Genomic DNA, 27,049 nt, shown 5'->3' with positions numbered 1-27,049 from the left:
GAAAAGCTGAGGTACAGAAGGATAATTCTTGCAGAAAGGATCTTGGTGTCGGAGTACCTCTTGTTTCCATGTCTTACAACATGCAAAATGTTACCAAAGGCAGTTGGTGTCGGAATTGGTCTGTATGGGTTGCCTGTTTATGTAACGCACTGGATGTGCTAATGACCCTTTTAGATCTGCAGCTGTGTGGCAAACAGCATTCATTTCCTGCCTCGGTGATCTCACCTGCATCCTGCCTGCTAATCTGTCCCCTCTGGGGCTGTTCAGCACTCCAAAGAGGCGGTTGAATTCAGCTGAACTCAAACAGCAGCTTTCACCATTTGCCTTTTCCTTTTTTATTTGCTCTTCTTTTTGAATAACTTTTCCTCCCTTCCCTGACTTCAGTGGCTGGAGGGAGGCATCTGTGAGTCTTTAGGCTTATAACAATGCCTTTTTAGAAAAGTACTGTCTTCTCTCACCTACGTGTGAAATGGTTCTTTTGGTTGTTCTTTTTCCCCAGAAAAGAGAAGAGCCTTCAGATTTGCTGGTAGTTTAAGGTGCTTTAATTGTGGAAGCTTTCCAGTTTCCTAACCTTTAATTTACACTACTTTTAGCAAGAAGAGGGATAATTTAGAGTGTAGAGATTCCAAGTACTAGTTCTAAGTTTTCTTCTTCCAAAAATGCATGTGCAGTGATTCATCTTAGTGGGAAGTTAGGAGAAATGCTAATTGTAGAAGAAGGTGGGACGTAATTGCACTGATTTTCTTTTCTCTAAAGTGTGGTCCAGGCATGCCATGAGTTTGTAAGGGCCATACAGAGTGATGCATCTGAAGCCTATGGTGGCTCATGGGCCTCTTTCTGCTCATCCAGCCTTGCCAAATGGTGTAATTGAACCCTTGGGTTCACGTGTTTGATGCTCTCTTGGCTTTTTTTCTTCCTTTTAACCTTTTGCATGCTGAAAAGATGGCTTTCTCATCAGCTGTGAGACATTAATCTCTGCCTGGGTTCTTTCTTCTTACAGAAACTGGAACACTTGCTACAGGGATGCCAAGGGGCTTGTGCCTTCCTCCAGGGAGCCATTCATAGAGTGGAATCTGGAAAATTACCAGAAAGAGCTGAGGTAAGCATGGCCCTCACCTCACACCAGAGGTGAGCTTGGGGCAGCAGAGAGCAGGAAGCCGAAGAGCTGCAAAAAAGCCCTAATTTTGAATGTGAAAGGTGTAGTGGCAGGGCATTCTGAGAGCTGTTGTAAGCATGATCCCCTCTTCTTGAGACGCTTCCTAACCACTGGTATGGTAGGAAATTGCTGCCTGTTCTGCATTGTGTCCCAGCATCACAATGTTGGAAGATAACCGGAGGAGCCTCTCTGTATCTTCCTGCACACGAATGCATCTTTCAACAGGCCCAGGCTGTGAGAACAGCAGGAGTTAGCTGTCAGAGGAAAGCGAGGGTGAAAAAATGATTCTGTGCCCAGCAAGTGGAGCACAACAGGAACTGGGCTTCAGTTTTAGTCTGGTGGGGTGGTGTATCGAGAGCATAAGGAATGCTGTTTATCACTTTGGACTTGGCAGGCTTGAGAGAAACAGCCCTGGAAACCAAACTCCCTCTTTCTTTGTGTGGGACAAGGTGAGATGTGGTTTGGTTTGGGTTGGCCTCTGGTTGTTGCTGGTCCCCTCTTCACTTCTGTGTTGCAGTAACAGCTCGTCTCGCTCTTGCAATCCCTCAGGAGGCTGCTGTGCTGCTGAGGAACTACAGGCAGCTGATGAAGAATGTTCTTGAGGATGCACGGCTGGTCAGGCTTCAGCTGGAGGGTGGAGCACTGCTGGCCAGGCTGAGGAAGGAGGAGTCTTGTGTCACCCTCACCCAGGACTACAGGTGAGCCCCCAGAGAGGGGGAAAAGAGGAGCTGGAGGTGAGCACAAAGCAGGCAGTGGCACTCTTGGAGATGACCCGTTGGTACAATCTAGTGAGCTATTTTTTGGGTAGCAAGAGCTTCTGTTGAAAACAAAGGTGAAAAAGCGTAACAGTTGTACTCTTATCCTGGCTGCTTCTTCCCTAGTCCTAAAACTTAGCGAGTGGATTCATCTAGATGGTTATTTAAGCTCCTTTTCCAAGCCAAATCCCACACCTTCTGTAGTGAGGAAAGGGTAAGGATACTTTCTGTGCCTCTGAAGCAAAAATTTTAATTGAGGGTGCCTGCGACGGATGTTTGGGTCCAAGGTTGCTTGATTTGCCAAGGCACTCCTTATGTAAGGGGATTTCCAAGGACCTTAACTGAGAGGAATGCTTTCTGGCTATAGCAAGCTCTGATCTCTTCTCACATTGGTGTGGTTTGCACAGCAAATATTCACTGCCCACTTGCAGAATTGCTACGAGAAGCGGGGGAATGAGAGAGGCCAGCTGTTTGAAATCCCTGGGGCATTGCACAACTCCTGTTTGTACTGTCAAACACCTGAAGCCTATCAGCGTGTGAAGTCCTCTGTGCTATGTGCTGTGCAAACAGCAAGGCATTCCCTTGCAGCCCGGAGCTTCCAGCCTGGGTGTGAGATAAGTGCTGGTGCGTGGGTACGGCCAGGCATAGCGGGTGGTGGGGAGTGAGGAACGGCCCCACGCATCTGCAGCCTTCCTAATTAAGCTCTCTGTTGCCATCACAGGCAGAGAGGTTTTAGAAGAGGGAACGGAGTGAAGATAAGAAAATAGCTTGCAGGGTGTCTCACCTAAGTGTAAGGGAAAGAATGTTTCTCACTGACAAGTGGATGGCTGTGGGAGTTGCTGCCCTGTGCTGGAAAGGCAGGGGTGGGCGTTTTGGGAACAAGCACTGTAACCGTTTCTTCTCCATGCTAACTGTGATTCCTGCAGCAGCTCTGGTAAGCCACGAGGGCACACTTCTCTTGCTGATCTGCTAAAGTTCTCCTGGTGCAGTTTTGGGCAGAATGAGGACAATAGAGCCTATTTATTCTGACATAACATGAGAAGCAAAGATAATGCGGGTGGTTGTGTTTGGTGTGGCTTTATTTTTTCTGTTCTTAAGCAACGCACAACAACTTCACAGTCTTAATGAGGGGAACATGTATGCTTTTTATGTTTTGTTTTGGTTTTAAGCTAGACCTGTGTTCGTGTGCAGGGAAATTATCAACTTTTGAAACTTGACCTGACAGAGCCTCAAAGGATAATTTACTGCTTTGATTACCTTAGCAAGGATAGGGGTGGAACACACACACACACACAGTGCTTTGATTGCGTGGTGTTTGTGAGCACATGCCGAGGCTGCGTAGTGTGTTCTCTGTTTAATTCGGGTCATATTCTGTGCCTGCCAGTATGAATGGGGAGTGTGTGCTGTGGGGTTCTCTCCAGCCTGAGGAGGATAAATGAAAGCAGACGGAAAAAGTTTTTTTTTTTCTTTTTAGCTTGTGGATCAGTTGCAGAAACTAAAATCCATGTGGTATTTTCAAATAAGGAAATGCCTGCTTGTCATGCAACTCGTGCTCAGGGCAGAGGGCTCTTCACTGTTCCAGGATCCTTTCAGATGAGGGTAAAACCCCGTCACATGGCCAGAGAGCCCTGCACAGGGTGCTGCTGCTTTTAGATCCACTATGGCTCTGCACTTGCTCACGTAGCTCCTTCTGTCCAAGCTGGTGTTCAGATAGGAGAGGTTCTGGGTTCTGTTAACCTTGCAAAGGCTCCTGTCATCGTGTTTTTTAAGGGCTGCCTTAACAGTCAGGATCAAAGCAGAGCTGTACCGAAATACTGTGGTTGGCCTGCTAAAGCTAGCATGGAGTGGCTGTTGATGTATGTGAGTCCAGTGCTGAACTTCTGAAACATGTGAAAATGGAGCAGTGCTGTCATGTCTGTGCGCTCAGCAGAACCCGTGGTGTTGCTTTTTTTGATCCTTTGAATTGTAAAATGTAGATCAGTGCTGAAATCTTCAGTTTCCCCCATCTTAGTATACATCCAAAAATCAAATGGTTTTAACCTTCTAAGTCTTCTTTTGGCTCTTGTTAATCACTTGTCACACTGGTTTAGTTTTCTTTTCTCTCTTCTGGTGCAAAAGGCTGATCAAGCAGAGACTCAAGACATCCCAGACTTCCTAATCTGAAGTTGTGAGGCCAGCTGTGAACAGGGAACTGTCAAAATGTGCAGGAATTGCATATAAATAGAGGCTGAAATTTCAAGAGCAGGAGTTTTCTGCAGTCGTATCTCCAATCAGATAAAATATGCCAACCAGAAGTACTGGGCTAAAGATAAAAGCTGATCTTTCTGAAGGGGGACGAAGAGGAAGGAGAGACCCAACTGCACCATTGCTGCGGGATTACAGAAGCAGGAGACCTGCCCACTTTTGCAGCTCTTAAGGCTTGTAGCTTCACGTAGCAAAAAGAAAATCATGTAACTAAAGCTTGATTGCAGTTTAGAGATAGTAAATAAAATAGACAAGGAAGAAAGGAGGCTTGTGCTCTGTGCAGTTGGATGCTATCTGCCAAATGCCATTCGGAAATGCATAGCAAACACGCCCTGCTCTTGTCATTCAGTAGTAATGAAACTTCCCTTGGGGTTGGTTTTGGCATCTTTCCCTGCTCTGTCCTCTCAGGGAGCCGAGATGCCCATCAGTGTTTGGTGACACAGAGCAGGGGGACCTCACTGCTACTCAAATCTGATGTGGGCTCTGGGAGGAGACCCTAAGTGTGGTTCTACCCTGAGGGATGCTGTAGCACCACAGCCGTGGCTCCCACTGGTAACTCTTCCTTCTCTGGTCCCGGCATGAGCTGACCTGGAGACCACATACCCTTTCTCACCAAGTACTGCTGTAAAAGATAGCTGTACCCATCCAACTGCTCATCTGAAGAGGGGAAGGAAGACCTGGAGGTGCAGGTGAGCTGCTGAAGCCAGTTTTGCTGCTTATTTATTGTTAGTGGAGCTGGCAGGGTTTAAACCCAGCACATCTGCATCATACCAACTCCTGCACTGAGTGCTCAATGCTTCCCCAGGTCTGTTAGCACAGCAGTTGAAAGCTTTCCAAGTTTTGCTGTCCCAGCCTTTCTGGGCATTGAAATACTGTCTATTGGCCTATTTGAAGCTTTTGTCACTAAATGTGGACAAATGCCATGCAGACATCCAGCCCTTCAATGCTATTAATAGTACTTTTTTGCACTTTTGGACAGGAATTCTTTTATGAACAAGGCTCGTTCATCAGTTATGTGGGGTTGGCTAGCAGGTGTGTCTGGCTTTGAGATATCTCCTGTAACAATCAACCAAGCCGTGCCTTGGAGGCAGCTCACTCAGCCAGGTGCAGGAGGTGTGCTAACACGCTGCTTACTTTGTGGTGGGTTTTGAAGATCCCACTTCCATCGTAAGCCTTGGGAAGCTGCCAGAAGCCAGGCAGCAGCAGTGGGAGCTCTTACTGAATTGAGACATGAGTGTGGAGACCGGGCAGCAAGGCAGAGAGGCTTTTAACCTCGTCTTCCAGCAGACATTTTCCACTGTTGTTCTCATTAACACTGCTCTTCTGGCACAGCCAAGAGCTGGGAACGCTTGCCAACAGGAGGTGTCCAGTGATGCCTTTCGTCCTCTCGATACGCTGTGAGTCAGAAGTGGAGGAAAGAAAACAAATATTTTTTTATTAGAGGTGCCTTATACTGGTCAAACCAGGACACGCCCCGTGCGTGGTTCTAGCAGCAAAACTGTGTTCTCAGTGTGGTGCAGGAGTGGAATCTCATCGTGTTCTACGTGCTGGCAGGTATGGTAGCCATGAGATTAGATGAGAGAGCTGGAAGAAAGGGAGGAAAAGCTCAGATGGTGAAAGCATGACCAGGTTGGGTGCTGGGCTCTGTGCAACATGGAACCAGAAAAATCATAATCCCTTCCCCAAACTCCTCATCTGAAAAGAATTTGTGCTTGCAAGCTGTGAATAAACAGCTTATAAATAGATGGAGGAGTGAAGTCTCCTTTTGTTTGCGAAGGCAGTGTAGTTAGCCTCTGTGCTTTGAGGGGGGAGTGGTGGCAGCCAAGAGCTGGTTTTGTGAGCTGGCTATTTTTAGTGTGGCGTGGAGATCTGGACGGGAGCCCTGGGTGGGGACACATGCTAGCAGAGGGAATGGGCAGCAACGAGCAGCCTTCCTGAGCATCAGCTGCCAGGTTCCTGATGCTAAACACAACTCGATTCCAGCAATAGAGGAATCCATAGCTGCAAAGGATCCTGGGCCGCCTTGTGCAGCTCCCCTGGGCCTGGCTGTCCCATTGTGGTCCAGGCACCGGGCTGTCTCAACGCCCTGCATTTACTCATCCATTGGTCACAATAGGGAAGTTCCAGTTAAGTGGTGATAGAGCCAGATCTGCATTGTCTGGGCTGTGGAGAAGCCATGCAGTCATTCCTGTCACCCAACCTGATTTTGCAGAGGTCAGTGAATAGAAACTTTGAAACTTACGCAGATTCAGAGAAGACTTTTCTTTCAGGTTTGGCAGAACATAAGTACCAGCTGGAACAGCTCACCAGTGACATGGTCAGCTCTTTGCTTCACTTGTGTCCTCTGAAATTAAGATTTAGATGTTTTTGCACACTCTGTATCAGAGCACAACCGCAATTTGTGCTGTAAAATAAGATCATTCTGCTCCTCTGCACTGGTCTTCCTATCCCAGATGTCTGTTTAATGGCTGTATTGGCGCTGCTGGCTCCAAGGTGAGGCAGAGTTGCCAAGGCAGCCCAAAGGCCACCTGCTTCATGTGTAGCACTGGCACCTCTCTCCCTTTGCTTTCACATGCAGCAGGAGGCACGAAGCCTGACTGAAGCTGTGGCCAGCAAATGCAGGATCGCTGTGGTAGCTTAGAGCTGTGTGGTATTTTGCATGTTCCTAATCCTAAGACCTTCATCTTTAGGTTCACATAAACCCTCCACATTCCTTGAAGTGAGATAAAAACCTGTGCAGAAATACCAGCCTCAAAGTTGAGCAGCTTTGCCATGAGACGCCTCTGCGCTGTTGCTGGTGGCACAGAAGATGCTGACAAACACAGAACCCTTTGCCCCCAGCAGTGCACGGGTGGCAGTGCTCTTCCATGTTCCTATTTGTTTGTGTCAGGTAGGAGGAGGAGCACGCAGGGACAGTTCTACCCAAACACACCGTGCTGCTTGGTATTCATTTTCTTGACAGTCCAACCTGTTCCCTGTGTTGGCGTGGTGGTTTTAGCCTGGCAAAAAGCACTTAGGCTCACATTAAACAAACCCTGTTGCTCTGCACATAAAGTGAGGAGTCATTGTTGCTCCGAGTGAGTGAAAGCAGTGCGGAGCTGCTTGTGGCACTGGCAGGGAGGGAAGAGCTCACAGAGCTGCTCTTTGGTAAGTCTTCGTTGCTCTTTGAGGATTTTCAGGACACAGTCTCCTTCTGTTTGTTTTCTGCTGCTTACCCTGAATTCAGTGGGACTTTACCCAGAAGGCTCCTGTTTTGCTTGTTCTTGTTTGCAGTCTTTGTCATGCCAACAGGGCATTAGGTAACGAACGTCACGCTGAGTTGTTTTTATCTGTTCAAAAATATCATGGAAAAAATGGCAACAAATTTCCAATATAGGATGTTAGCTGGGCTGCCTGGAGTTCCTGGTTCAGCCCACAGCATCCCACAGGCACTGTGTTTAGTCCTGCTGAGTTGGGGTGGATATTTCTGCTGCTGGGGTAGTTAATATCACAATCACTGCTATTACACATATTGTAAAGACTGGGATGATGTAAAAAGAGGATGTATTGGGGAAACACTGGTTTGCTGTGGTGGTGGGTATATATAGATAGGCGCAGAACATCTTGAAAGCCTTGTGCCCTAACTCGAGGGGCACAGCTGTTCCACTAGTGCAGCCAACCTGAAAACATGTATAAATATCAATAGAGTAATGTTTGGAGATAGGAGGTTTTGAAAGCTGGTAGAAAACCACAAGTTGGTGGTCCTCAATAGGTGCTATATCCTATCTGGGGCTCTGCTGTGGGATGAGCTGAACCCTGTAAGTAGGTGATTTGATGGGCTGGGGCTTTCTGATAGATCTTGGGGTTTAAAATCAGCTAGTGTGAACACACTTGTACTGTAACTGAGTGCAAGTGAGGCTGGGGAAAGGATCTAAGACAGCAGTTTGTGACCACACCTGAATACCTGTATGCGTCAGTGCTGCTGCTTTTAAAGGGACTGTGGAGCATATTTCCACTAAATGCACATCAGAGTGAACTGTGCTCCACAAGAGGGATCTCTTGGCAGTTACGGTCTGCAGTGTGTAGCATTAAGCGAGTTCTTCCCAGCGTGTTTGCTGCGCTCTGGGTTTCAGTCCGGTCTGTGGTCTCATCCCGCTGTTGGCTGTCCCACGGGCAGCCCCACGCTCCGTGTTTGGCTGCTGCACCTTTCTGAGGACACTTTGGGGTTCTGAGCGCTGTGCCAGCTGCTCAAGTGCCATTGTTAGGTAACTAAAACCACCATGGCCTTGTAGGTGCTGCAGAGAATAATTACAGTTTATTTAGTAGTACCTGCGTTAGCTTTACCTTAACAAGTTGAAATTGTAACCTCGGCAGCATGCAAACTTTGCAGCTTGATGAGCAGGCATGTGCCTTTGAGGCTGACCTCCTTTTATGGGATCGTTACAACTCTGGCCATCACTGCTACCAAAACGCAGTGATGGCCGGGAAAGTCTCTAATGCATTTCTGTTGCTGCAAAACAGCCTTTGGGCATATGATACTTTCTCTGCAAAGCTGGAAGGGTTTCCTCCTGAAGCACTGAGTGACTTGTCAACCAGGTGTCAGCACAGAGGACCTGGGCGATGTCCAAGCCATCCTTAGTTGCCAGATTCTATTCCCGTTCTTCCAAAACCCGTAGAGACTTCCACTCGGAAAGTTCCACACCAGGATGGGAAGAGCAGGTGATGCTAACATTGGAACATCTGGCTGTGCTTCTTCTGGATTACAGCACAGTCAGAGCAGTTGTCCCAGGAGCAGACAGAGGCAGAGATGATCTTGCTGCTTCCTTCCCAGGGCACTCACTGGCATGGGCAGGCACGGCTCTTGCAGCACCTGCAAGCCTGCTGGGTCCCTCTGTGGCCATGTATTCCTGTGAAATCAGGTATTTTTGCTTAGAAAGCTGGAGTGTGACTCTCCCAGGCTTTTTGAAGGACGGATTCAGGCAGAAATGACCTTTCTATAAATTAAAGGTTTAAAATTACCCTGCCATTATCCGACCGTTTGGTGCTTCTCCAAAAGAACTGGAGATGTCTGGGACCTTTTCCACTGAAATGATAATTGCCCAATGAGAACGGGATTTGGGGAAACAAACTGACATCAAGCTACTCCTTTTTGCTATAAATTATATTGACTTTGCACTATTGCAAAATTACTTTGGATGATTTGACCATGGAAGAATGCAGTGAAAGACTCTTATTACCACACTCACATGTATGGGGAAATTGCAATGCATCCAAACAAACCCAGGCTTAGACAAGACTTTCCACTGACTTCAAACAACTCTGCTTTTCTTGCTTGGATTCACTCGGGCTGCTATTAAAAGATCTGTAAGGTGCTGAAGGTCTTTTTGTTTCCTTTTGTGTAGGTAGAACCACGTTTTCTGTATGTTTTGTTTCCTTCAGGCTGCCTTGAAAGCAGGGAGGGGCAGGGATGGAAAACTCTGAAGTCTGTCTCTGAAAAAGCAATAGTTGTGTGTGAGGTGTAATTTTCCTATGAAACTCCTCATTGCAGGTCACTGTTATGTTTATGCTAGAAATGATTTAGGAAGTTAGAAAGTGTATTGGCGAGTGGACATGAGTGCGTGGGTAAAGAGATGTGCTGAGATTTGGGATAACGTGCCTAATGCCCAAATGATACTTTGTGAGAGCTGGAATTGCTTAAGTGAATCCAAAACCCAAACTTTCCCATGAGCTGAGAGCGATCCCTTTGTTTGACTTGGTTTGCCTACCTGCTGCATGCTGCGGGGTGGGAAGGGCTGCGGCCCTCTGTGGAGGAGTGTAAAAGATGGATGTTAGAGGGCCTGCCAGGCTGCTGAGAGTGAACTGTCAGAAGCTGACAGTGTATGAATGGGGTTACCTAGGAGATGCAGTGGAAGACTAACAACTAGATGTTGAGGTTTTCATGGGCGCTTGCCAGGCAAGACAGAATGCATGAAAACAGTGCGGCCAGACCTGGAAACGTGGGCTGGAGGTGCTGGAATGCTGGGGGAGCCCGGCTGAGGGGGAGGAGGGTCACGTAGGGCTGTACAAGTCCTCCCTGGGTCTGAGCCTGGATGTGGGTGCCTCTGGGGAAGGTTTGTGGGGTGGCTTGTGTGTGCTCACGGGTAGAGCCAAGGAAGGGGGCAGCTCAGGGCATTGCGTTGTGCTCTGATGAGTTTATCAGTAACCTGCTGCAAGAATTCCCAGAAAACAAGATGAATTAAATTACAAGAGTAAGAATTTTAGATAATGATACATACACCAGACAGTGCCGTGTAGTGTACAAAGGAAAACAAGGGTTCATTTCAGGCCCTCTTAGCCTGAGATGAATTCTCTATCAAGTTCCGTATTACAGAGCAAACCCCTGAATCTTGATCCGAATTCCTGGATTCTGACTTGATGCAAGTTTGAGACATCTGTGGATCTGTAAAGCAAAAGTTCCTTGTGTGGTAACAGTGCCATTTTCAGCCCTGTTGGATCTGCTGAGATGAAGGGAAGTTGTCAGAGTACCTGCAGCTGTGCAGCCATGTGGTCACATTGCCAGGATGTGGGATGCATTGGTGGCTCAGAGGGCTTGAGTGCTTGCTTCTCATCTGGAAGCTTCAGCTTGGCTCTTTCCTACAGCTTTCTGCAAACATGGGGCAGGCTGGACCTCAGTGAGGTCTGCAGAGCCTGGCTCTACGTTTTCCACCAGCACTGGGAAGGAGTAGTGCTGGGGCTCCCTTCCCCTCTATCGGGTAATGACCAGTGCTCTAGGTCGGGCAGTGCAAGAGCTGAAACTTGCTTCAAGCTGCTGTATCACAAGATGGCCACCGCTTTTTCTTTACCATGGGTTTGGGTGGGTGTTTGGACTCCCCCCACCCCTTGCACCCCCTTACAGAAAAGCCCAGCAAACCAGTCTGGCTTGCTGATGAGCCTCATCGAAGGAGGAACATCAACACCAAGGCATTCTCTCTGGAAGCTCAGAGACAGGTTGGAAAAACATTTCCCGTCACAAGAGAACGGTCCCCATACTTGCAGTTAGCAGCCTGTGGTGCCTGAAGTTACAGATGTCCACTTGTCTGTGCCAGCAGGACGAGCTTTTGGGATGTGAGTGTGCTTTCGTCATGCCAGCAGGGACTTCAGACCCCCGTGAGTAAGACTGAAGGGTGTCTGCCTATCTGTCAGTCGATGTTGTGTTTTGCTGTAGCCTCATTCAGAAACCAGGACTTAGCATGAAAGCAGTTGCCAAATACAACTTCATCACTCTCCCAAACTGTTTCTCATTAGCTCTCCTTGCTGTGTTGCTGCTGCTGATGGCTGCCTTCAGAACCTGCTCTGTAAACAAACCTCCCAGAGCTCAGCTTGCACTGTGGTAACACACATCTCCTGGGTTGGATCTGGGTCTGTCCAAGGAAAAGGCTGCGAAACAGAAGGCCAGTATGGCCATTGTTTGGTGGTGGCTGGGTTGGGGAAACACAGGAGCAGCCGTAAGCTTGGATCTTTCCACGGAGGCTTGCAGACGCTCTGTAGAGAACCTGTCTCCTTTGCACTGCAGTAGCGCTGATCTTAGTCCAGAAACAATTTGTTATTCTGGCTGCACTTTGGAGTAATTCATGCAGTCTAATGGCATTTTGAAGAGGGGGGGGAGAAAAAAGAAGCGTCTAAGAGCCTGAGGTTTGCAAAGTTGGCTGTAGCACGTTGGGTGGAATTCTGAATGGAAAAAATCCTGTGGGTTTCTGCTGTGCAGGGAGAGTTGTCCAGACTCTTGCACCACCTCATGACAAGTGCTATCTAAAAGCTGCGGGGTGCTCGTGACTAAGTGCTTGCATTTGGTTGCATTTATAGGTTCAAGGCCTATAACATCAGACAGAAGTAAACGTGAATGCTGAATTGCATGTATTAATTTTCATTAGCATTTCCATTAGCAAAGCCTCTGTAACTTTATTAGCTGCCTGTCTGTTTCACAAGTCTTTCAAATAATTTTAATAATATGATTTAAAAAAAGCCAACACAACCATGCTGTCACAACCCAGCAGGCTGTGAAATGTTTTTAATGTAGAAGCTGGTTTGGGATAAGTGCAGGAGGCACTCAGGAGAGGTTTGTAGCACTTTCAGTCTGTACTTGTAGAAAGAAGGGAGATGTAGAAGCAGAAAAGGAGTTCAGGGGTGCAGTGGATAACCTCAAATGCCCACCTGTTTCGTGCATCCCAGCTGTAATCCACCCAGACCTGTGCCACAGAGGTGCTCCAGGCCTGTGGAAGGAATGTGTTGACATGGATAAACTTCCCAGGCTGCAGGTCTGCATTCAATCCCTGAGTTCCTCCATCCCTGCCTGCACACAGTGCTGCTGCCAGGAGGGTGCTGCCTGGCCTGGCTGCTGTGTTCTGGGCAGCACAGCTGCCTGGGGAGCTCAGTCCTCGAATCTTCCCTGAACAAAGTTGGAAATTCAACTTCTCTTAGTGCTGAGATGCTGCACGCTTGGCATTTTTGTTTCGCTGGTGGAAGTTTTGAGGGTGAGGGTGTCAGGTGTTTGTGTATTAAGTTTAAATGGTGGTTTTAGAAACTGAAACTGCCTGAGCTGGTGTTTTGTGAAAGCCATTGCTGCAAGAATCTGTGTTTGTGAAGATCTGAGTATCCTTTCTGAAAGCAAGCGTGACAGGTATGGTGAAGTGTTTGGAGGAGTTGCCTTGAGCCTTCCTGCCAGGTCATCTGCAGTGGGATCTCAGAGTGGTGAATCACGGGCAGGGAGCAGTGCTATTTTCCTTCTGCTCTCCATATGGAGGTGGCCATTTCTTTTCCCACAGGGAAGATGTCTGTATTGCTGCTATCAGCTGCGTTTGCATGAAGTGCTGGGGGAAAGACCTCATGCAAAACCCCTGACCAGCTGTGTGTCCCCTTCCAGGGACGCGCTTGATGCTGCTGGTGTGCTTTATAATCAAGTCGATGAGGGCGTTCACCGGCTGGTGATGGCGTCAAATAAACGCATCCAGGAGCTGGAGCTGGTGATGGAGTTTGAGAAAGTGGAAGAATGTTTTAAGGAGGTAAGTAATGCCTGTTAGTCCATTCTTGTGACTGCCTGCTGCCACCCTCTGACTGCGAGTACCACAGCAGGTACGCATTTGTCTGTCCTGTGAAGACAGAGAAGAAGGTCTGCAGACCCTCCTGAAGAACAGCTCAACATAAGAGTTTGGGGTAGATTTTCACCCGTGCTGAGAACCAAGTTGATATTCACGTGATGTCTTCTGATGCCAGGTGAAAGTTTCCTGGCTGCTGTCAAAGTGTGGATGTATCAAATCCCGTAAACATCTGTGAGCTTTTTCTTGACTTGAAGACTAGTGTAGTGGCTCTTTGGTAGACCCCACCTCCAGGTGGGGTATCTTGTCACACTGCTCACTAAAAGTACTCTCCCAGCATGACTGTTGAGGAGCTATTCCTCATATTTCACCCTGGCAAGAAGCAGGGCAATGGCAGCAAGCTGAAGATGATCTCATGTGTCCCTCAGAGCTGTGGATCCTGCTGTTTGCTTTCATCCTCCTGCTGAATGAGCCACACATCACATACCCTTTGCTCGCTGCCATTCCCTGCTGTACTGGTGTTGATTCCTGTGCAGTGCCCAGGTCTCTGCTGTTGGATAAGACCCAGACACGCTCCTTTTGCATCTGGGTACAGCCCCTGTAGACAGTCTTCAGGTATGTGAATATACCTGTCCTTAGACCAAGAGCTGTGCTTAACCCTGCGAGCCCCTGCAGGTCTGTGGGAGCTTCAGCTTTTCTTCTTGTGGTGTTCCCTGAAGCCCTTTAGCTGTGGGATAACTGAAGTAAACAGTCACTGATTTTTTTCAGAAAGACCTTTGAAACCTCAAGCTGTGTAGATAAAGAACCTTGAGAAGTTGTAAAGAATAGTTCAGGCTTTCTGAGTGTCCTTCAGGATCTTATCAGATCTTTCAGTGTTGCAGGTCTTGGATGTGCTCCCCAAACCTGATCTCTGCCTGTAGATTAGGGAGTCTCATAGTCTCCTTTGCTGTAACTCATCTACAGTGAGATGTTTTATGCATCTCTTCTTATAGCTTGTACGTGTGTGTATGAGGAATTGTGTACACACACTCATACACACATACATGCATTTGTTTGAAGGATGGTGTGCTGTTTGGAGCTCACCTTAGGAACTTGTATCCTTAAAGATCAGGGCTAGGGCCAGATTCCCCCATTGTTCTTCTGGGCTCTTGTCTGGACAGAACTGGATTTGCAGAGGAATCTGTAGCCTGCCTATCGTTTTCACAGGCCAAGGTGGATCCTCTAATGACTTTCCCATTTGGAGGTAGACACTTGGGCGCCATGCCCTGAGTGTTCATGACAAGAAGTGTGATGTAAGAACCTAGTAAAGTCTCCCTTAAAGTTAAATGCACAGGTTCTTAATGCAAACAAAAAGGAGACAAAAGTGAGTTCCCAACCTGTCTCTGCTTTCAAGTGTGCCCCTGAACAGGAGGCAGCAGCACTGTGTGCCCCTCTGTGCTGCATGTCATGACCTGGGAAGCCACTCCATCTACTCCTCGTGCGGGTGGCTTTGCCCCATGGGCACAGGCCCTTTCTCAATCCAGAAGAGTAGGAGTTCATCTTTGAACGTGGGTTGAGTTGGATGGGTGAGGAAATCAGAACTAATCTGTCCTTCCAGGTGCAGCTGTTTCTGAAGCATCGCAGACAAGCTTGCCAGCCTGCTCTTAAAATGCTTATTCAATGGTGATGGTGTTGTCCTGCTTGGCCTCCTGTGTCTGCTTTGCTTTTAGAATACAGCTGTTCATTGTTCACCTATGTTTGAGGTTACGGGCTTAAAACTGTGGTGGTGACAGGGCTCTGTCAAGGAACCTGTAGTTACTGCACAGCCGTAGAGCCAGCATGGCAAGCTGCCTTCAGAAAACCCATATCTGAGAGTCCCAGAGATCTCTGAAGGGTTGCTGGTGGTGAGAATTCATCAGTGTGTTTGCACTGACATCATTTATGTGCTGCCAGTAAGAAAAGGGAAGTGGTATGAGAAGCCTGGCAGCAGGGAGATTTAATCCCACTTGGGGGTACCAATAATAGCAATATCAGGCTAGCCTGCAGGATGCAGAGCTTGCTTTAGACCACGAGTCACCCAAAACAGAACCCAAGCAGCTACTTGCCCTGTTTATGCCTAAGTCTATGTGAACAGTAGCAGAACTTTGCAATGACTTGGTAACCTGAAGTGGAAAAACTCTATGCAGGAGGCTCACACTGGAAATGCCAGGATGGGGAAAAAGTGTACATGCGCATTTTTTCCAGTAATGAAATGACCAGTGTTATGAGAGCAATTCCCTGTTCTTTCCACATAAAGGCCTGCCTTGGTGAGTAGCACAGAGTGACTAATAGTGGAGCTTTTTTCCTTTTCTCCTAGGTCAGCAGTTGGATTGAGAATGTTGGCAGAAGAAAGCTAAAGGAGATGATCAACCTGGACGATTCTTTGGAGATGCTGCTTCAAGCACAGAAGCAGTTCAGGGAGTTTGATCTTGTTGCCAGTGTAAGTGTTGTCTGATTGGAAAAATGTGTTCTCCAGAGTCTGAGTTGGCAGCATGCGAGCGTGCTCAGCCAAAGCCATGATGCTGTGACGGCGTTGGTAGAGGGTTCATCACCAAGGTGTTGGTGTCATTCCTTTACACTACTCAGCTTCCCTGCTCTCCTCTTGCAGGCAGAGCCACCAGCTCTACCCCTCAGGAAAGAGGAAACATCATCTTTTTTGATTCTAGTCGACCTCTTGGTCTTACTGGGTAGACCTTTACAAGCTGCCGTGTGGCTAATGTAAATCGTAACAGATGTCAGGACTGTACAGAATTCTGCTGTAAACAAGTACACCTCTGCTTATTTGAATTGAACCTAAACTCCACTCTAATTAGTCCCAGCTTAATGACTTTGATGCACTATCCATGTCAGGTCTCTGTCCTCATATGCAAACACATTTTGCTTTCAGGAATATTGCAGAAGGGGACAGGAAGCACTTAAGAAGATGGATCGTTGGGAAGACTTTTCCTCTGTGGATGTACATTCTTACAGAGTGAAGCTGCAGACCTACAGAGATCAACTGGAAGAATTCTGCACTCAACTGGATGAAAGCAGACATCGAGTCTGTGAGACAGTCAGGCTGTATGAATTCTTTGACAAGGTGAGACAAGGCAACTGCTGCATGGAGGAGGGTGTAAAAACCTGCTCAGACTCAGTCCGGAGCGTGGTTGTTTATGAAATACACAAAATTTAGTGTGCATGCCAACAGGGAGCTGACAAATCATAATTTGCATAGATTTTTTTTCAAGTCTGTATGTGGAAGAAAGGATTGGTGTGTGTTTAAGAAAACATCCATGTCTATTAAGAATAGAGATCTTCTGCCTGAGCTGTAACTTGTAGGCCTTTTTTGTGGCAGCAGGGGATAGAAGAATTGTGGCAGTGCTGGATTAGGCCACCACGCCAAGGTAGGTTGCCCACATTTTGTAAACTGCACCTGTTGGCATGTCCTGAGTAGCACCCTACTATTCAATCCTAAGTTTAGTCCAGTTCTTCTCTTTTGGAGACATGCAGAACGATGTGGAGTGCCAGAATAGGGTGCTGGGGAGTGTGGCCAGGGGCCACAAACACTGAGTGGGTCTGGGTATCTGCAGAGCCAGGAGGAGAGGGTGCTTGTGGTGGCTGCAATGAGCGTGTGACCTTCTCACCTGTTTGGTTGAACGCAGACGCGCTGTTCAGGAGACCTGCAGTTGCATTTGGTGTGACTTAATTTCTAAAGTTGCATATGAATAAACAGAAGGATTTTGTATGTGCACTTGAAAGTACAGCTCTGGCAGGCACAGAGGACCAGGGAGCCCGTGCTCCACTTACTCCACACTTGTACAAACATTGGGTTTTAAGTTCTCAAATTCCAGAAAGAATAGACACTGAAAGTTAAGCTGTACCAGATGTAGGTGCCACTTAGCTGCTGTCTCTGAGCTGCCTTGGCAGCCAGAAGCGCTCAGGGAAGGGGGTGGAAACTCAGCTAAACATGAAAAACATTGAGAAGCATCCTGTGTGAGGGAGGAAAGTGGAGAAGGCAGCTCAGAGCCTTGCTGTAGTGCCATGTGAGGGCTGCTTGTTTGCTGATGCTCAGCAGGTCTGCTCTAGCTCATCTCTGCCGTTTGCTGTGCAGGTGGGAGACCCTCTTTCTCTGGCAATGTGTCATTTCTTTCTCAGTGGAGTGAAGTCCTGGTAAAGAAGGCTGTTGCTGTACTGCTCACAAACTGAGGCACACAGAGGTGCCACGCCTTGTGTGCAAAACCTTGGCAAGTCTCTGGCCAAGCCAAACATCAGTCCTGTGTGACCCAACCCAGCTGAAGCTGGGGATCTCTGGAACACAGCTGTGAGCCACAGCACCTGGTGGCTGCTCTCTCCTCTGTTCAGGTGTGGATACTACAGCCCATGGGTAGTACTACAGCCAGGGTGGTCGGCCAGGACTTTGAAGCTGTGGATGAACACCCAGCAGAGCTAAGCCTTATGTGGACCATTCCTGGGTCACAAATGTTGCACGGCCCCCAGAGATGGCCCATTTCTTTTCTTAGCACTGCTTATTCAACTTCTTTTTGGTGGATGATGATTGAATACAGTCCTTGGTGGCAGCAGTATCCCCTTTGCTTTCATGCTACACACCACAGTGCAGGCTGAATGGCAGTGGCACGGCACGTTTGCTTGCTGCTTTAGTGGAGAGGAGAGGTATCCTGTGTAGTGAGGGAGCAGGATTTTGGTCTTACCAGTTTCAGTAGAACTATAAACAGCATTAGTGTTGTAAATACAGCATATGGGTATTGTGAACCAGTGGCCAACTGAAACCAGGGGTGTGGAGGGGATGCGTCCTGCAGCTGTTGGATGAGGGCAGAAGCTGCTGCACAGCATGAAAGTTCTTTGTACCCATTATTTTAATCTTGATCTCCAGCTTTCTGCCTTCCAAAAGCAAAGCCAGTGGTGTTGTCTGGGTGGTGAGGGAGAAGCAGAAGATCTTATCTAAAGTGATTTCACTCTCCCCTGATGCTGAGCTGCTTTGGCCTTGTGATCTTGTCAGTGCCTCCCTAACCCCCTTCTCTCTTCCCAAATATCTGAAGGGATCAACAGCAGGAGTCTAAACAGAGTAATGTCCTTGATTTCCTTCTTGTAAAGAGCCTGCAGCATGCCAGACCCCAGGATTCGGGGAAAAGCCTGGAGATGCGTAAGCAATGTACACTATGGTAATGAGCTGGCAAGCTCAGATGTCTCCACATGTCTCAATGTGTGCCAAGGGAGCGGAGCGCCCACCGCAGGGATCGTGGTGTTCGTACCCTCATACCGCACCGTCCGCGAGGGGTGGGAGCATTCTGCTGGCCTCCTATCTGCACATGGTGAGCACACGGTGCATAGGGTGGCTGCCAGACAGGCTGTGGAGGGGGTCAGGAGCACCTCACATGGCCCCTCACACTGCTGTGCTGTGTTTTTCACCGTTTGGCAGCCCCAGTGGCCCATCAGAGCTGAGCAAGCTGGGCAGGGCCAGACCACATGGAGCTCGCACACGGGCTGGCAGGATTCCCTCCCCGAAGCCACAACCTGTGCCAGGCTGGATGTTTCCATTAGTCCCCGCTTCCTTTCTTGGTGCCTGGAAAGGGCTGTGGGTGGCTGGGCTGAGGCAGGAGTGGTGCAGGAAGCCGCTGTCCATCTCCAACTGCGGGCAGAGCATTGTTTTAGTACCACAGACTCAGCACAGGCATACTGTGGGACGTGCCATCTTCCTGTGGCTTTGAGCCTGGTTTGGCCTCTGTCCCTTGTTTACTCAGTTCCACGGCTGTGATGGGATCTGGCAGTGCTTTGGGGGAGAAGTGGGAAACTGAGGAAGCAAGGGTGTGTGTTGTACCAAAAGCACCAGTGTTGGCTTCTTCTGAGGTTCCTGGAGGGGTGACCCTTAGCATCCCTCACTCGCTGCCTGTCCTGGCTTCACACTGGTACTGCAGCAAGCACCCTGTCATTACCAGGGACTAGAGCAAGTCTCCTTCTCTGTGCTTAGCTTGTTAGACTAAGAAGTTTCAGACTTCTTCCTCTCCTGAGTTTTCTTTGGGCGAAGTTATTTCCCAGCTCATTCTTATTGTCTCTGCATGCTCTTGACTTTATAGTGAGCAAAGTGCCGTGCTGCTTGTGATCCCAGCTTGAAGTCATCCATCCTCCCCTGCCCCCCCCCAAGAGCCGTGTGCCTTTTCTCCAGCTAACTAATGTGGCACATCTGATGAGCCAGAGCCCACAGCTCGGCTTTTGCCAGCACTGGGATGTCAGGCAGTCCTGCAGGAGGTCAGTAGTGAAGGCATGCAATGCTTTTGGTGAAGTGTCCCTGCTGACCCAACCGGAAAGGGCAGAGCAGCATCCCACTAGCTCAGCACCTGCATACCCCGCGGCTGTGACGCAGCTGGTGCCAGAGCCCTGGAGCTGAACTGCCTGCATCATTACAGGAGGGCCCGGGGCAGCCTCAGCCCCAAAGGCTCATTTCTGGCTTGTCAGGGTGTTGTGCAAGAGGTCTGTTTTGGTGGGAGCCTTGGAACCTTGCCTTGCGTCTGCTTTCCGAGGGAAGCCATTCAGAGGCTCGGTGCTTGGGGTTGTTGGAGTAAGGTTACTTAACAAATGATAGCATTTCCCTTGTTGGGATTTCTTTGGACTGTGCTCTGGAGCCTTTTCTTCAGCAGCATTTCTCTGGGCATTGGATCCCATCAAAGGAGCCCAACCTGTGCAGGTCCGAGGGGAGCGGGGATCTCCAGCCAGGACCTGCTGCTTCTGAGCCCTGCTCAGCGTGTGCCAAGCATGACCCAACCTCTCTCCATCTGCACTGGCATTTGTGAACAGAATGTTTGTGCTCACATGCGGCTCTGCTTGCACGGTGGATGGCTCTTCTCCTCTCACTCAACCCGGCACCACTTTGTTCTTTGTGGCTTAGAAAACAAAGCCTTTGGCAAGTGAAGGAGGTGCCTACCCTTCCTGGGGGAGGGCCAGCTGGCCTGCATTTGATTATGGCAGCGCCTCCTCATCCCTCCCCATTGTCCTTGCTGCTGCAGGCATGCCAGCGTTCTTGCGCTCCATCCTGTGAACAAGTGCTGCTGCCTCTGGGGCCCAAAGAGGGGCTGGGGCCCTTCCTCCCCCCAGCCCAGCCCTGCTCTGTGGATCTCCATGCACTCTCCCTTTGAGCTAAACTCACCCCATCCGACTGCGGCCGCAGACAGACACAGCAAACGCTTCTGTAAGTACCAAGTATCCAGCGGGACCGGCTGACGTGTGGGTTGCATTGAGATTTGTTTGGAAACAGTGTAAAGGAGGCTTGTGTGCGTCCAGCATGAATCAGAGTGCTCTCTGTGTGTCTTTTATGTACGCAGAGCCCTGTGTGTCTTTGTGAGGTCCCTCTGAACTCCAGGTCTGTGCTCTCTGTATTGCAGCAGCATCTGTCCCTGTTCCTCTTCCTTAGAGGATGTTGCATGTTCTTCATAGCAGGTGGGGTTTAACTGCATCTTGAAGTTGCTGGTGGGACTGGACCGCATGCCTCAGACCACCTGGCTGCACGTGCAGGCCAGATGTTTTTGGTCCCCCCCTGGGCTGCTGTTGGGTTGTGGGCAGCACAGTGGAGTTGGTGCGGGCTTTGGGCTGCTGACACTGCCGCCGTGTTCCCAGGGACAGAGCTGAACTCTGTGTGACAGCTAAAATCAGAGTGTGAGAATTGGCTGGCTTCAGCAGATAGCATCACCTGGCAGCTCTCCCCAGAAGTCACAGCAGCTACCTGCTGAGACTTCTGCTTTTCTGCCTGAGTTCTGCTGGCACACCAGATGCAGCATCCCAGACCATGATTTAAAAAATGCCAGTCCCCTTCAGGCAGCAAGTTATTGATGTACTTTTTTGCTCAGCCTTTGGTGAGGGAAGCAAGATTGTGAATGCTGGTCTGCAGGAAGTTGGAGAGGAGCTGGGTAGCTGCTGGGGACCTTGAAGTGTGGTTTTTCTGTCACAGGCTGTTCTGGCACGGGCAGAGAGTTAATGGTATTTAAAGGGCATCGTGATTCCCAGCTCTGGGAGTGGGCTTGGAGAGGAACTGCGGAGTGTAACTTTACACCAGAGTGTAAAAAGAGACACCTGATGTGTCATTATTGTAGAGCACTCATTACAGGTAGACACATGGGTCGTTGTGGCCCTGTGTTTGTCTGTTAATAGCAAGCCTGTGCAGGTCAGAACACAATTCTGCCCCCAGCACTGCTGAGAGTGTGGGGCCTTCACCGTGGCTTACAGCACAGTCTCTTTAATAACAGGTGCTGTTCTCCCTCTGCCTCGGCACAGAGATTGACTCGACTTTTTGGGGGAAAGGCTGCATGAAATTCCTCATTAACAGCTTTCATTTGTTTACTGGTAGAAGTACTGAAGATGATGAAGGACAGTCCCAGTAGCACAACAGCAAATTCACGCTGTGCCTTCCTGATGCTGTGAAGCTGCTCTAGGGGAAGCCCCTGGTGTCTGACAGCAGCTGGCACATCTCTCCCTCTCTCTTCTCTCTCCTTCCTCAGTTACTCTGTCAAAATGGTGCCCTGGACAGACATCTCGCCTGAATTGCTCTCTCATTTCAAGGGTGTCCATTTTCATACGTGGTCTCAAGCACTTGGGGGATTGAGCCTAGAGGTTGGAAAGTCGATCCTCTTGCTGAGTTCATGCAAGGTTAATGCATGAAATCTCTCCCTCCTCCTTCCTGCCAGCTTTTTGCTGGAGAAGCCTTCCTGCAAGGTTAATAAGTCCCAACAGAGGGTATTCTTTTATCAGAAAGTTCTTGAAGTTTGAAGTTTACCTCTTGCATAAACAAGAAGCCCTGACAACGTAAATCCAGTCTGTGTTAGCTTTTCCAATTTACTGCCTTAATATTTAGTTGCTTTAATAGTTGTTTGGACAACATTGTTTTATGAATTCTCCAGTAATTTGCTTGCTAGATCTACTGTCATCTTGGTTATTTTCTCCTTTTTCATCAACATCTTCATCGCCAATTTGGTGTCACAGCAGTGTTTCTAGCTCCCAGCAAGCTCTGTAACTGCAGAAGGCTGAATGGTGGAAGCTCCAGCATTCAGTGCTCCTCTCTAGGTGCACAGCAGAGGTGTGGAACTCGTGTAAGGGTTGCCTCGTTAGAGGCAACAGTGGATTAGCTGGGGTTTTTCCACGTGCCACATCCAAGCACAGTTCATGGTTGAAGGTGAGTTCTTGGGGTGAGATGCTTTCCAGCACCTGCCACAGTGCTTCAGGCTCTGCTTGTGTGACCTGGCTGTTAGGGTCCTTGTTTCTTCTCCCTAATTCAGTGCTGGCAGGGGGGGCTGGAGCACCCCAGCACATAGCATCTTTTGGGATGTTGGCTGCCTGCCCCTCAGCTGCCTCTCTGATCCCAGGAGTGCCAACATGTTTGGACCCCAATGTGCATGCAGGAGGCAACACTCGATGTGCTGCAGAAACTTTGATCTCAGTGCTCTGTAACAGTTTCTTGGTGGCCTTGGCTGCCTGTGAGCATCATCTGACAGTTATCCAAAAGTGTGGGGTTTGCTCTGCTTTGGCACAGCAGTGAAAGCAAATCTTTTCCAGGGTTGGGACCCTGGTAGGCAGTCCCTAATGGCAGGGAAGCAGTGTATCGTACCAGCAGGTGTTGGGATTTCCTAGCTTGGGTTCCAGCTGAACTGCAAGAGGAATGCATGGCATTTGAGGTGTAAGATGTGATGCTAGCAGAGGTCTTCCCTCAGCTGGCCCCCAGCCCTGGGCATGCAAGCAGGATGTCGGGTTTGGATGCTTTTATTTGCTTGGATCTTGGGACAGGAGTTGTGCAGGACGGCAGGCTTTCTGAATGCTCGTGTGCTGGCATCCATCTGGATACTTGGATCCTCCTGGAGTCTGGAATTCCCTTTAGTCACGGGAGTTAAATAGATCTGTTCGGGCAATCTGGACATGGAGCTGCCCTCGGCTTACAGATGGAGCTGTGGCTCACAATGGCTCCGATCTGCATATCAAAGCCCTGCCATATGGACAGGGCTCTCCCAAGAGCCACTGGCTCTGCCCGGGCTCCTTTGCTTGCTCCAGGGGGGCTCAGACCCTTTCAGTGCATCTCAGTGTGTCCCTTAAGCCAGGGGCTGAAGAAGGGAGGCCTGACAGATGTGCTGGTGCTGGGTTTGGTTTCAGCCCCGCATCTCCCGAGGGGAGCTATTTTCCTAGCTGAGCTGCAGTGGAAGGAGCTGTGCCATGGGACAGCGATGTGCAGGTTGGTGTGCTCTCTCCTCTGGTCCCCACAGATTGTTTTTAGGGCTGGAAAAGGCAGTTTGGGCAGAATGCCCTTCCCTTCGGCCAATCAAATAGCAGCACATCGTTGAAGAATGAAGCAGTTTGACTCTGTGTGTCACAGGGGAAAGGATGGGAATTGAAGAGTACAGCGAAAGCAGCAATGCTCCCCATCCAGGCCCGAGGGCATGCTGGAGGTTTCACAGTCCCCAGCTGAGTGTGGAGGATATCATTAACCAGGAGCCAGTGTGGGGCTATTACAGGGGGCATTTGCACAGCGTGGTGATGAGGCTGTTGGGAGAAGTGTAGGAGCAATACGTGCAAAAACCTCTTGAGGGGACATCAGTCTCAGAGTGGAGAACGATTTGCTGCTGCTGTGCAAGACACCAGCTTCAGTGAGTCACCAGTCTTGCAGTGGTTTGATCTTGAATTGGCTGGCAGCATGAGGCCTGCAGCTCTCATCAAAAGGAGTTCTACTCTTTGCTAAAAAAAAGTATGAAATCTCTGCCCTTTTCCTCCTCCTTCTCCCCTAGGCAGTGGTTGCACATTCACGAACACGCACTTACTCCTTCATGCCTCTGGTTTTTCAGCCATCAGTAAAAATTCAATGTGTGAGACTTCATTCAAATGAGCCTGGAGGTGTTTTCATGGCTGCAGTGCCCGGTGTGGCCAGGTGGAGGATCTGTCCCTGGGTCCCAGCTGTTGGTGACAGCAGATCTCAGCACGCAGTTGTGCTTCACAAGCTCTCTTTGCTCCTTCAGCACAGCATTGCTGAGTACTTTGCTGCGTGCCCCTAACTGCAGCTGTGCTGTTGGCAGTGTCCAAGGGTGAGGCTGGGCTGGCACACGCTGAGTAAGTGGTGAGACATCAGGAAGGAGGGAGGATGATACGAAGGCAGTGAAGCAGCAACTGTTCTTTAGTAAGGAGGGGTGGTAAGCAGTTTTACTGACAGAAGAGCTTTGCGGTGAGAGCTCATGAGAAGATGGGCAGTGCTTCAAACACAGAGGCTGGTTTGTAGTAAACAGAAATGTTAAAGTTTCTGATTGTGCTGGGAGCAATCTCAGATCCCAGCCCTCTGGGCTCAGGAGGTTTTTAAATGTTGAGACAACCCTGCTGATGAGACAAAAATAAGCAGTGCAGAATCTGCTCAAAGGCACGGAGCATAAAGGGGAGAGTGGGGGAAACTGCACCTTGTGTGCTGCTGGGAGGACAAACCTCAGATGTTCACTGCCCAGCTTCCTAGGGGAGTCATTTAGTGCATGTAAATACGTAAATACGCTCATCCGTGTGTGTCTGCACAGGTTGCTCTGTGGAAGCTCTGAATCGCAGCGAAGCGAAGGTTATTGTGGCTTGTTGTGATTCATTAGTTGAGTCAGCCTGCTCTTAATGGAGCCACGCTAGGTGTTGCTTGGCAGTTACAGCAGTAAAAAGAAGCTCAAGCACTTGCCAACTGCAGAGCAACCGGCCACAACTGCCCTTTGGGTCGTCGTGTTGCCGTCAAGAGAGGAGAAATTGTGCACAATCCCATTTCATCCAATTATCTCCTCCTGTAATTTAGCTTCTCCTGGTCTTGCCAAAGCTTAGCTGCCCAAGGGCAAAGGAAGGGAGTTTTGAGCTCTGTTCACGTTCACCTGGAGTGCTGCTGCACTTTCTAAGCGTGTTGCTCTAATGAGTTTCCCCTGTCCTTGATCTGCAGTTGAGACTGTGTGTGGATCCATCCCTCTCTGATGCCTGTGTGGTCCGTTGTGTTCCCTGCTGACTGCTGCCACTTCCTCATGCCTTGTTCTTCCCTGCCCAGCTGTGGGCATCTGCCTGTTCTCCTCTTATTCTTACATCTAGGGGATTTAGTCTGTGCCTGCCTGTCACCCTTTGTCCCCATGTGGTGTTTGTACAGCACTAAGCACTTGGTAACAGGCAGCAGTGCAAATACTGGACTGAAAGTGTTCTTTGCTAGTGTAGGCAAACCAGAGATGTTAGTGGTCTCTCCTATGGAGAGGGGTGGGGGAGACATGGGGGCACAGCAACTCAGGAACCATTTAGTTTTGTATTTCAGGAGGCTGCTTAAAGCTGAGCTGCAGCCCTACAGGACATGGTTTTGGTTAGTCTGCTTTCTGCTGTTAATGAATCCCAGACAGGACTTCGTGTGCAGTGTGGAATAGACGGATGCAACAGGGTGGGGGACAGGGCAACAGCAAACCTCTGCACAGAGAGAGTGCTTGTAACTGCTGGCTTTGCTGAGAGGCTGTGATCTGAAATTGCATGGTTTCTTGCACCTCCAAGGGCAGCTGCTTGCTTATACAGCCTCAAATCCTGCTAGAAGTGAGCAGGGGCCTCAGCGTTGAGACGTGGAAAAAGCATTGCAACACCCAGAAGAGACTGCCCTGTTTGCTCCACAGCTCTCCTGTGTTGGGTGGCGACTTGCTTTGCATCTTGCTTGCATTTGGGGTTAGTGGGGCTGTTTTTTTCTCTGTTTCTGCACTGTGAAAGAAAGGGGACCTGGCCTGCACCCAGGCAGGCTGTTCTCCCCACAATTCAGTAGTTCTCGTGTGAAGCACAGACCCTTCCCCCCTGCCTGCTCTCTGGTTTCCAGGGCTTCTCGATCTGGTATTTAGGCTAGCAGCATTTGCTTGTGAATAGCCGAGCCCAGCCGTGGGCTGCAGATGTGGCCCTGCCTCAGTCGGCTGCAGGAGATGGTGATACACGGTGAGACATGGACCCGCTCCATCCCATTGGGCAGGTAGGAGGAGTACTTTCCTAATTAACCACCCTGCCCTCTGCAGGTCCTACAGCCTTGTTAGTATTGAGGAGGGGAGGCTGAGCAAAGTGTGAGTGGAGCTGAGGACCTTCTCCAGGTTCGCAGAGCAGCAGCCTTGTTGCTGTCTGCAGACTGATAGCTCTTTCAGGAAGGTTTCAGTCTGGATAACTTTGCTTTTTAATATATTTCACTGTAAAACAGCTTTTTAACTGGGGTTGGTCTGAACTGCTGGCATACAGGGCAGCCTGCAGCCGTGAGTCCCTGCTTACCTGGTGCCTAAGGGGACCCATTGGTGACTGGGAGGATTGGGGTGGCTTTGTGTTAGGTTCAGTCTTGGACCAGTGATAGCAAGCATTGGCTTGGGGGATCTGGGACCGTTGAGAGGCAGGGCTGAGCACCTTCCCTTGGCCTGTGTGTGCAGATGGCACTTGTGCAGTGCCAGCAGAGACAAACATGAGGAGCTTCTGCCCTCGACGTGCTGCCAGCCTTGCCATGGTGAACCAAGCAGGGACAAGTGCAGTCAGCGGTGCCTTTGGCTGTTCTGTGGCCCAGCAGGTCCCCAGGAGCCCGGCCTCCCTCCAAACCCAGCAGGACAGCCTGCTGCTGCTCCTTGTGCTGCTGCTGCGTGGCTAGTCCTCTGCAGGCAGGAGGCATGCTTCTCTTCACCCTCGAATTGAGAGCTGCAGTAACAACTTGTCTATGGGGTGAAGATTGAAAGCCAAGGTACGGGCTTCTTCCTGCCTGGTTCCACATCTCAGTGGGAGCATTGAGCCCTGCTGCACTTAGAGCTGTCTGGAAAAGCCATGGCTCTGCTTGCTCCCCCGATGCTCCATATCTTCAGTGCCCATCGTGG

General features: G+C 49.4%; 1 protein-coding gene across 12 annotated transcripts in view; it reads left to right on the top strand.

The window, feature by feature from the left end:
• PLEKHG4 (pleckstrin homology and RhoGEF domain containing G4) overlaps window positions 1–27,049 on the top strand; it is an 82,766-nt gene that overhangs the window by 44,731 nt on the left and 10,986 nt on the right. For 11 of the 12 annotated variants that reach the window (XR_003077171.3, XM_015279197.3, XM_015279198.4 and 8 more), the window contains 5 exons: window positions 1,001–1,099; window positions 1,706–1,854; window positions 13,034–13,172; window positions 15,541–15,663; window positions 16,111–16,302. Coding sequence is in view for 11 of the 12 variants with exons in the window: in XM_015279197.3 (XP_015134683.2) it covers window positions 1,001–1,099; window positions 1,706–1,854; window positions 13,034–13,172; window positions 15,541–15,663; window positions 16,111–16,302 (702 nt within the window). In the remaining variant the exon portion in view is untranslated. Of the gene's footprint in view, window positions 1–996; window positions 1,606–1,705; window positions 1,855–13,033; window positions 13,173–15,540; window positions 15,664–16,110; window positions 16,303–27,049 lie in introns of those variants that run through there. The other variant, XM_046899591.1, reaches the window with a different exon arrangement.

The sequence above is a fragment of the Gallus gallus genome, chromosome 11, assembly GCF_016699485.2.
Source record: "Gallus gallus isolate bGalGal1 chromosome 11, bGalGal1.mat.broiler.GRCg7b, whole genome shotgun sequence".
Lineage (NCBI taxonomy): Eukaryota > Metazoa > Chordata > Aves > Galliformes > Phasianidae > Gallus > Gallus gallus.
The sequence above is the reverse complement of the archived record's forward strand: the minus strand, read 5'-3'. Positions and strand labels throughout refer to the sequence as shown.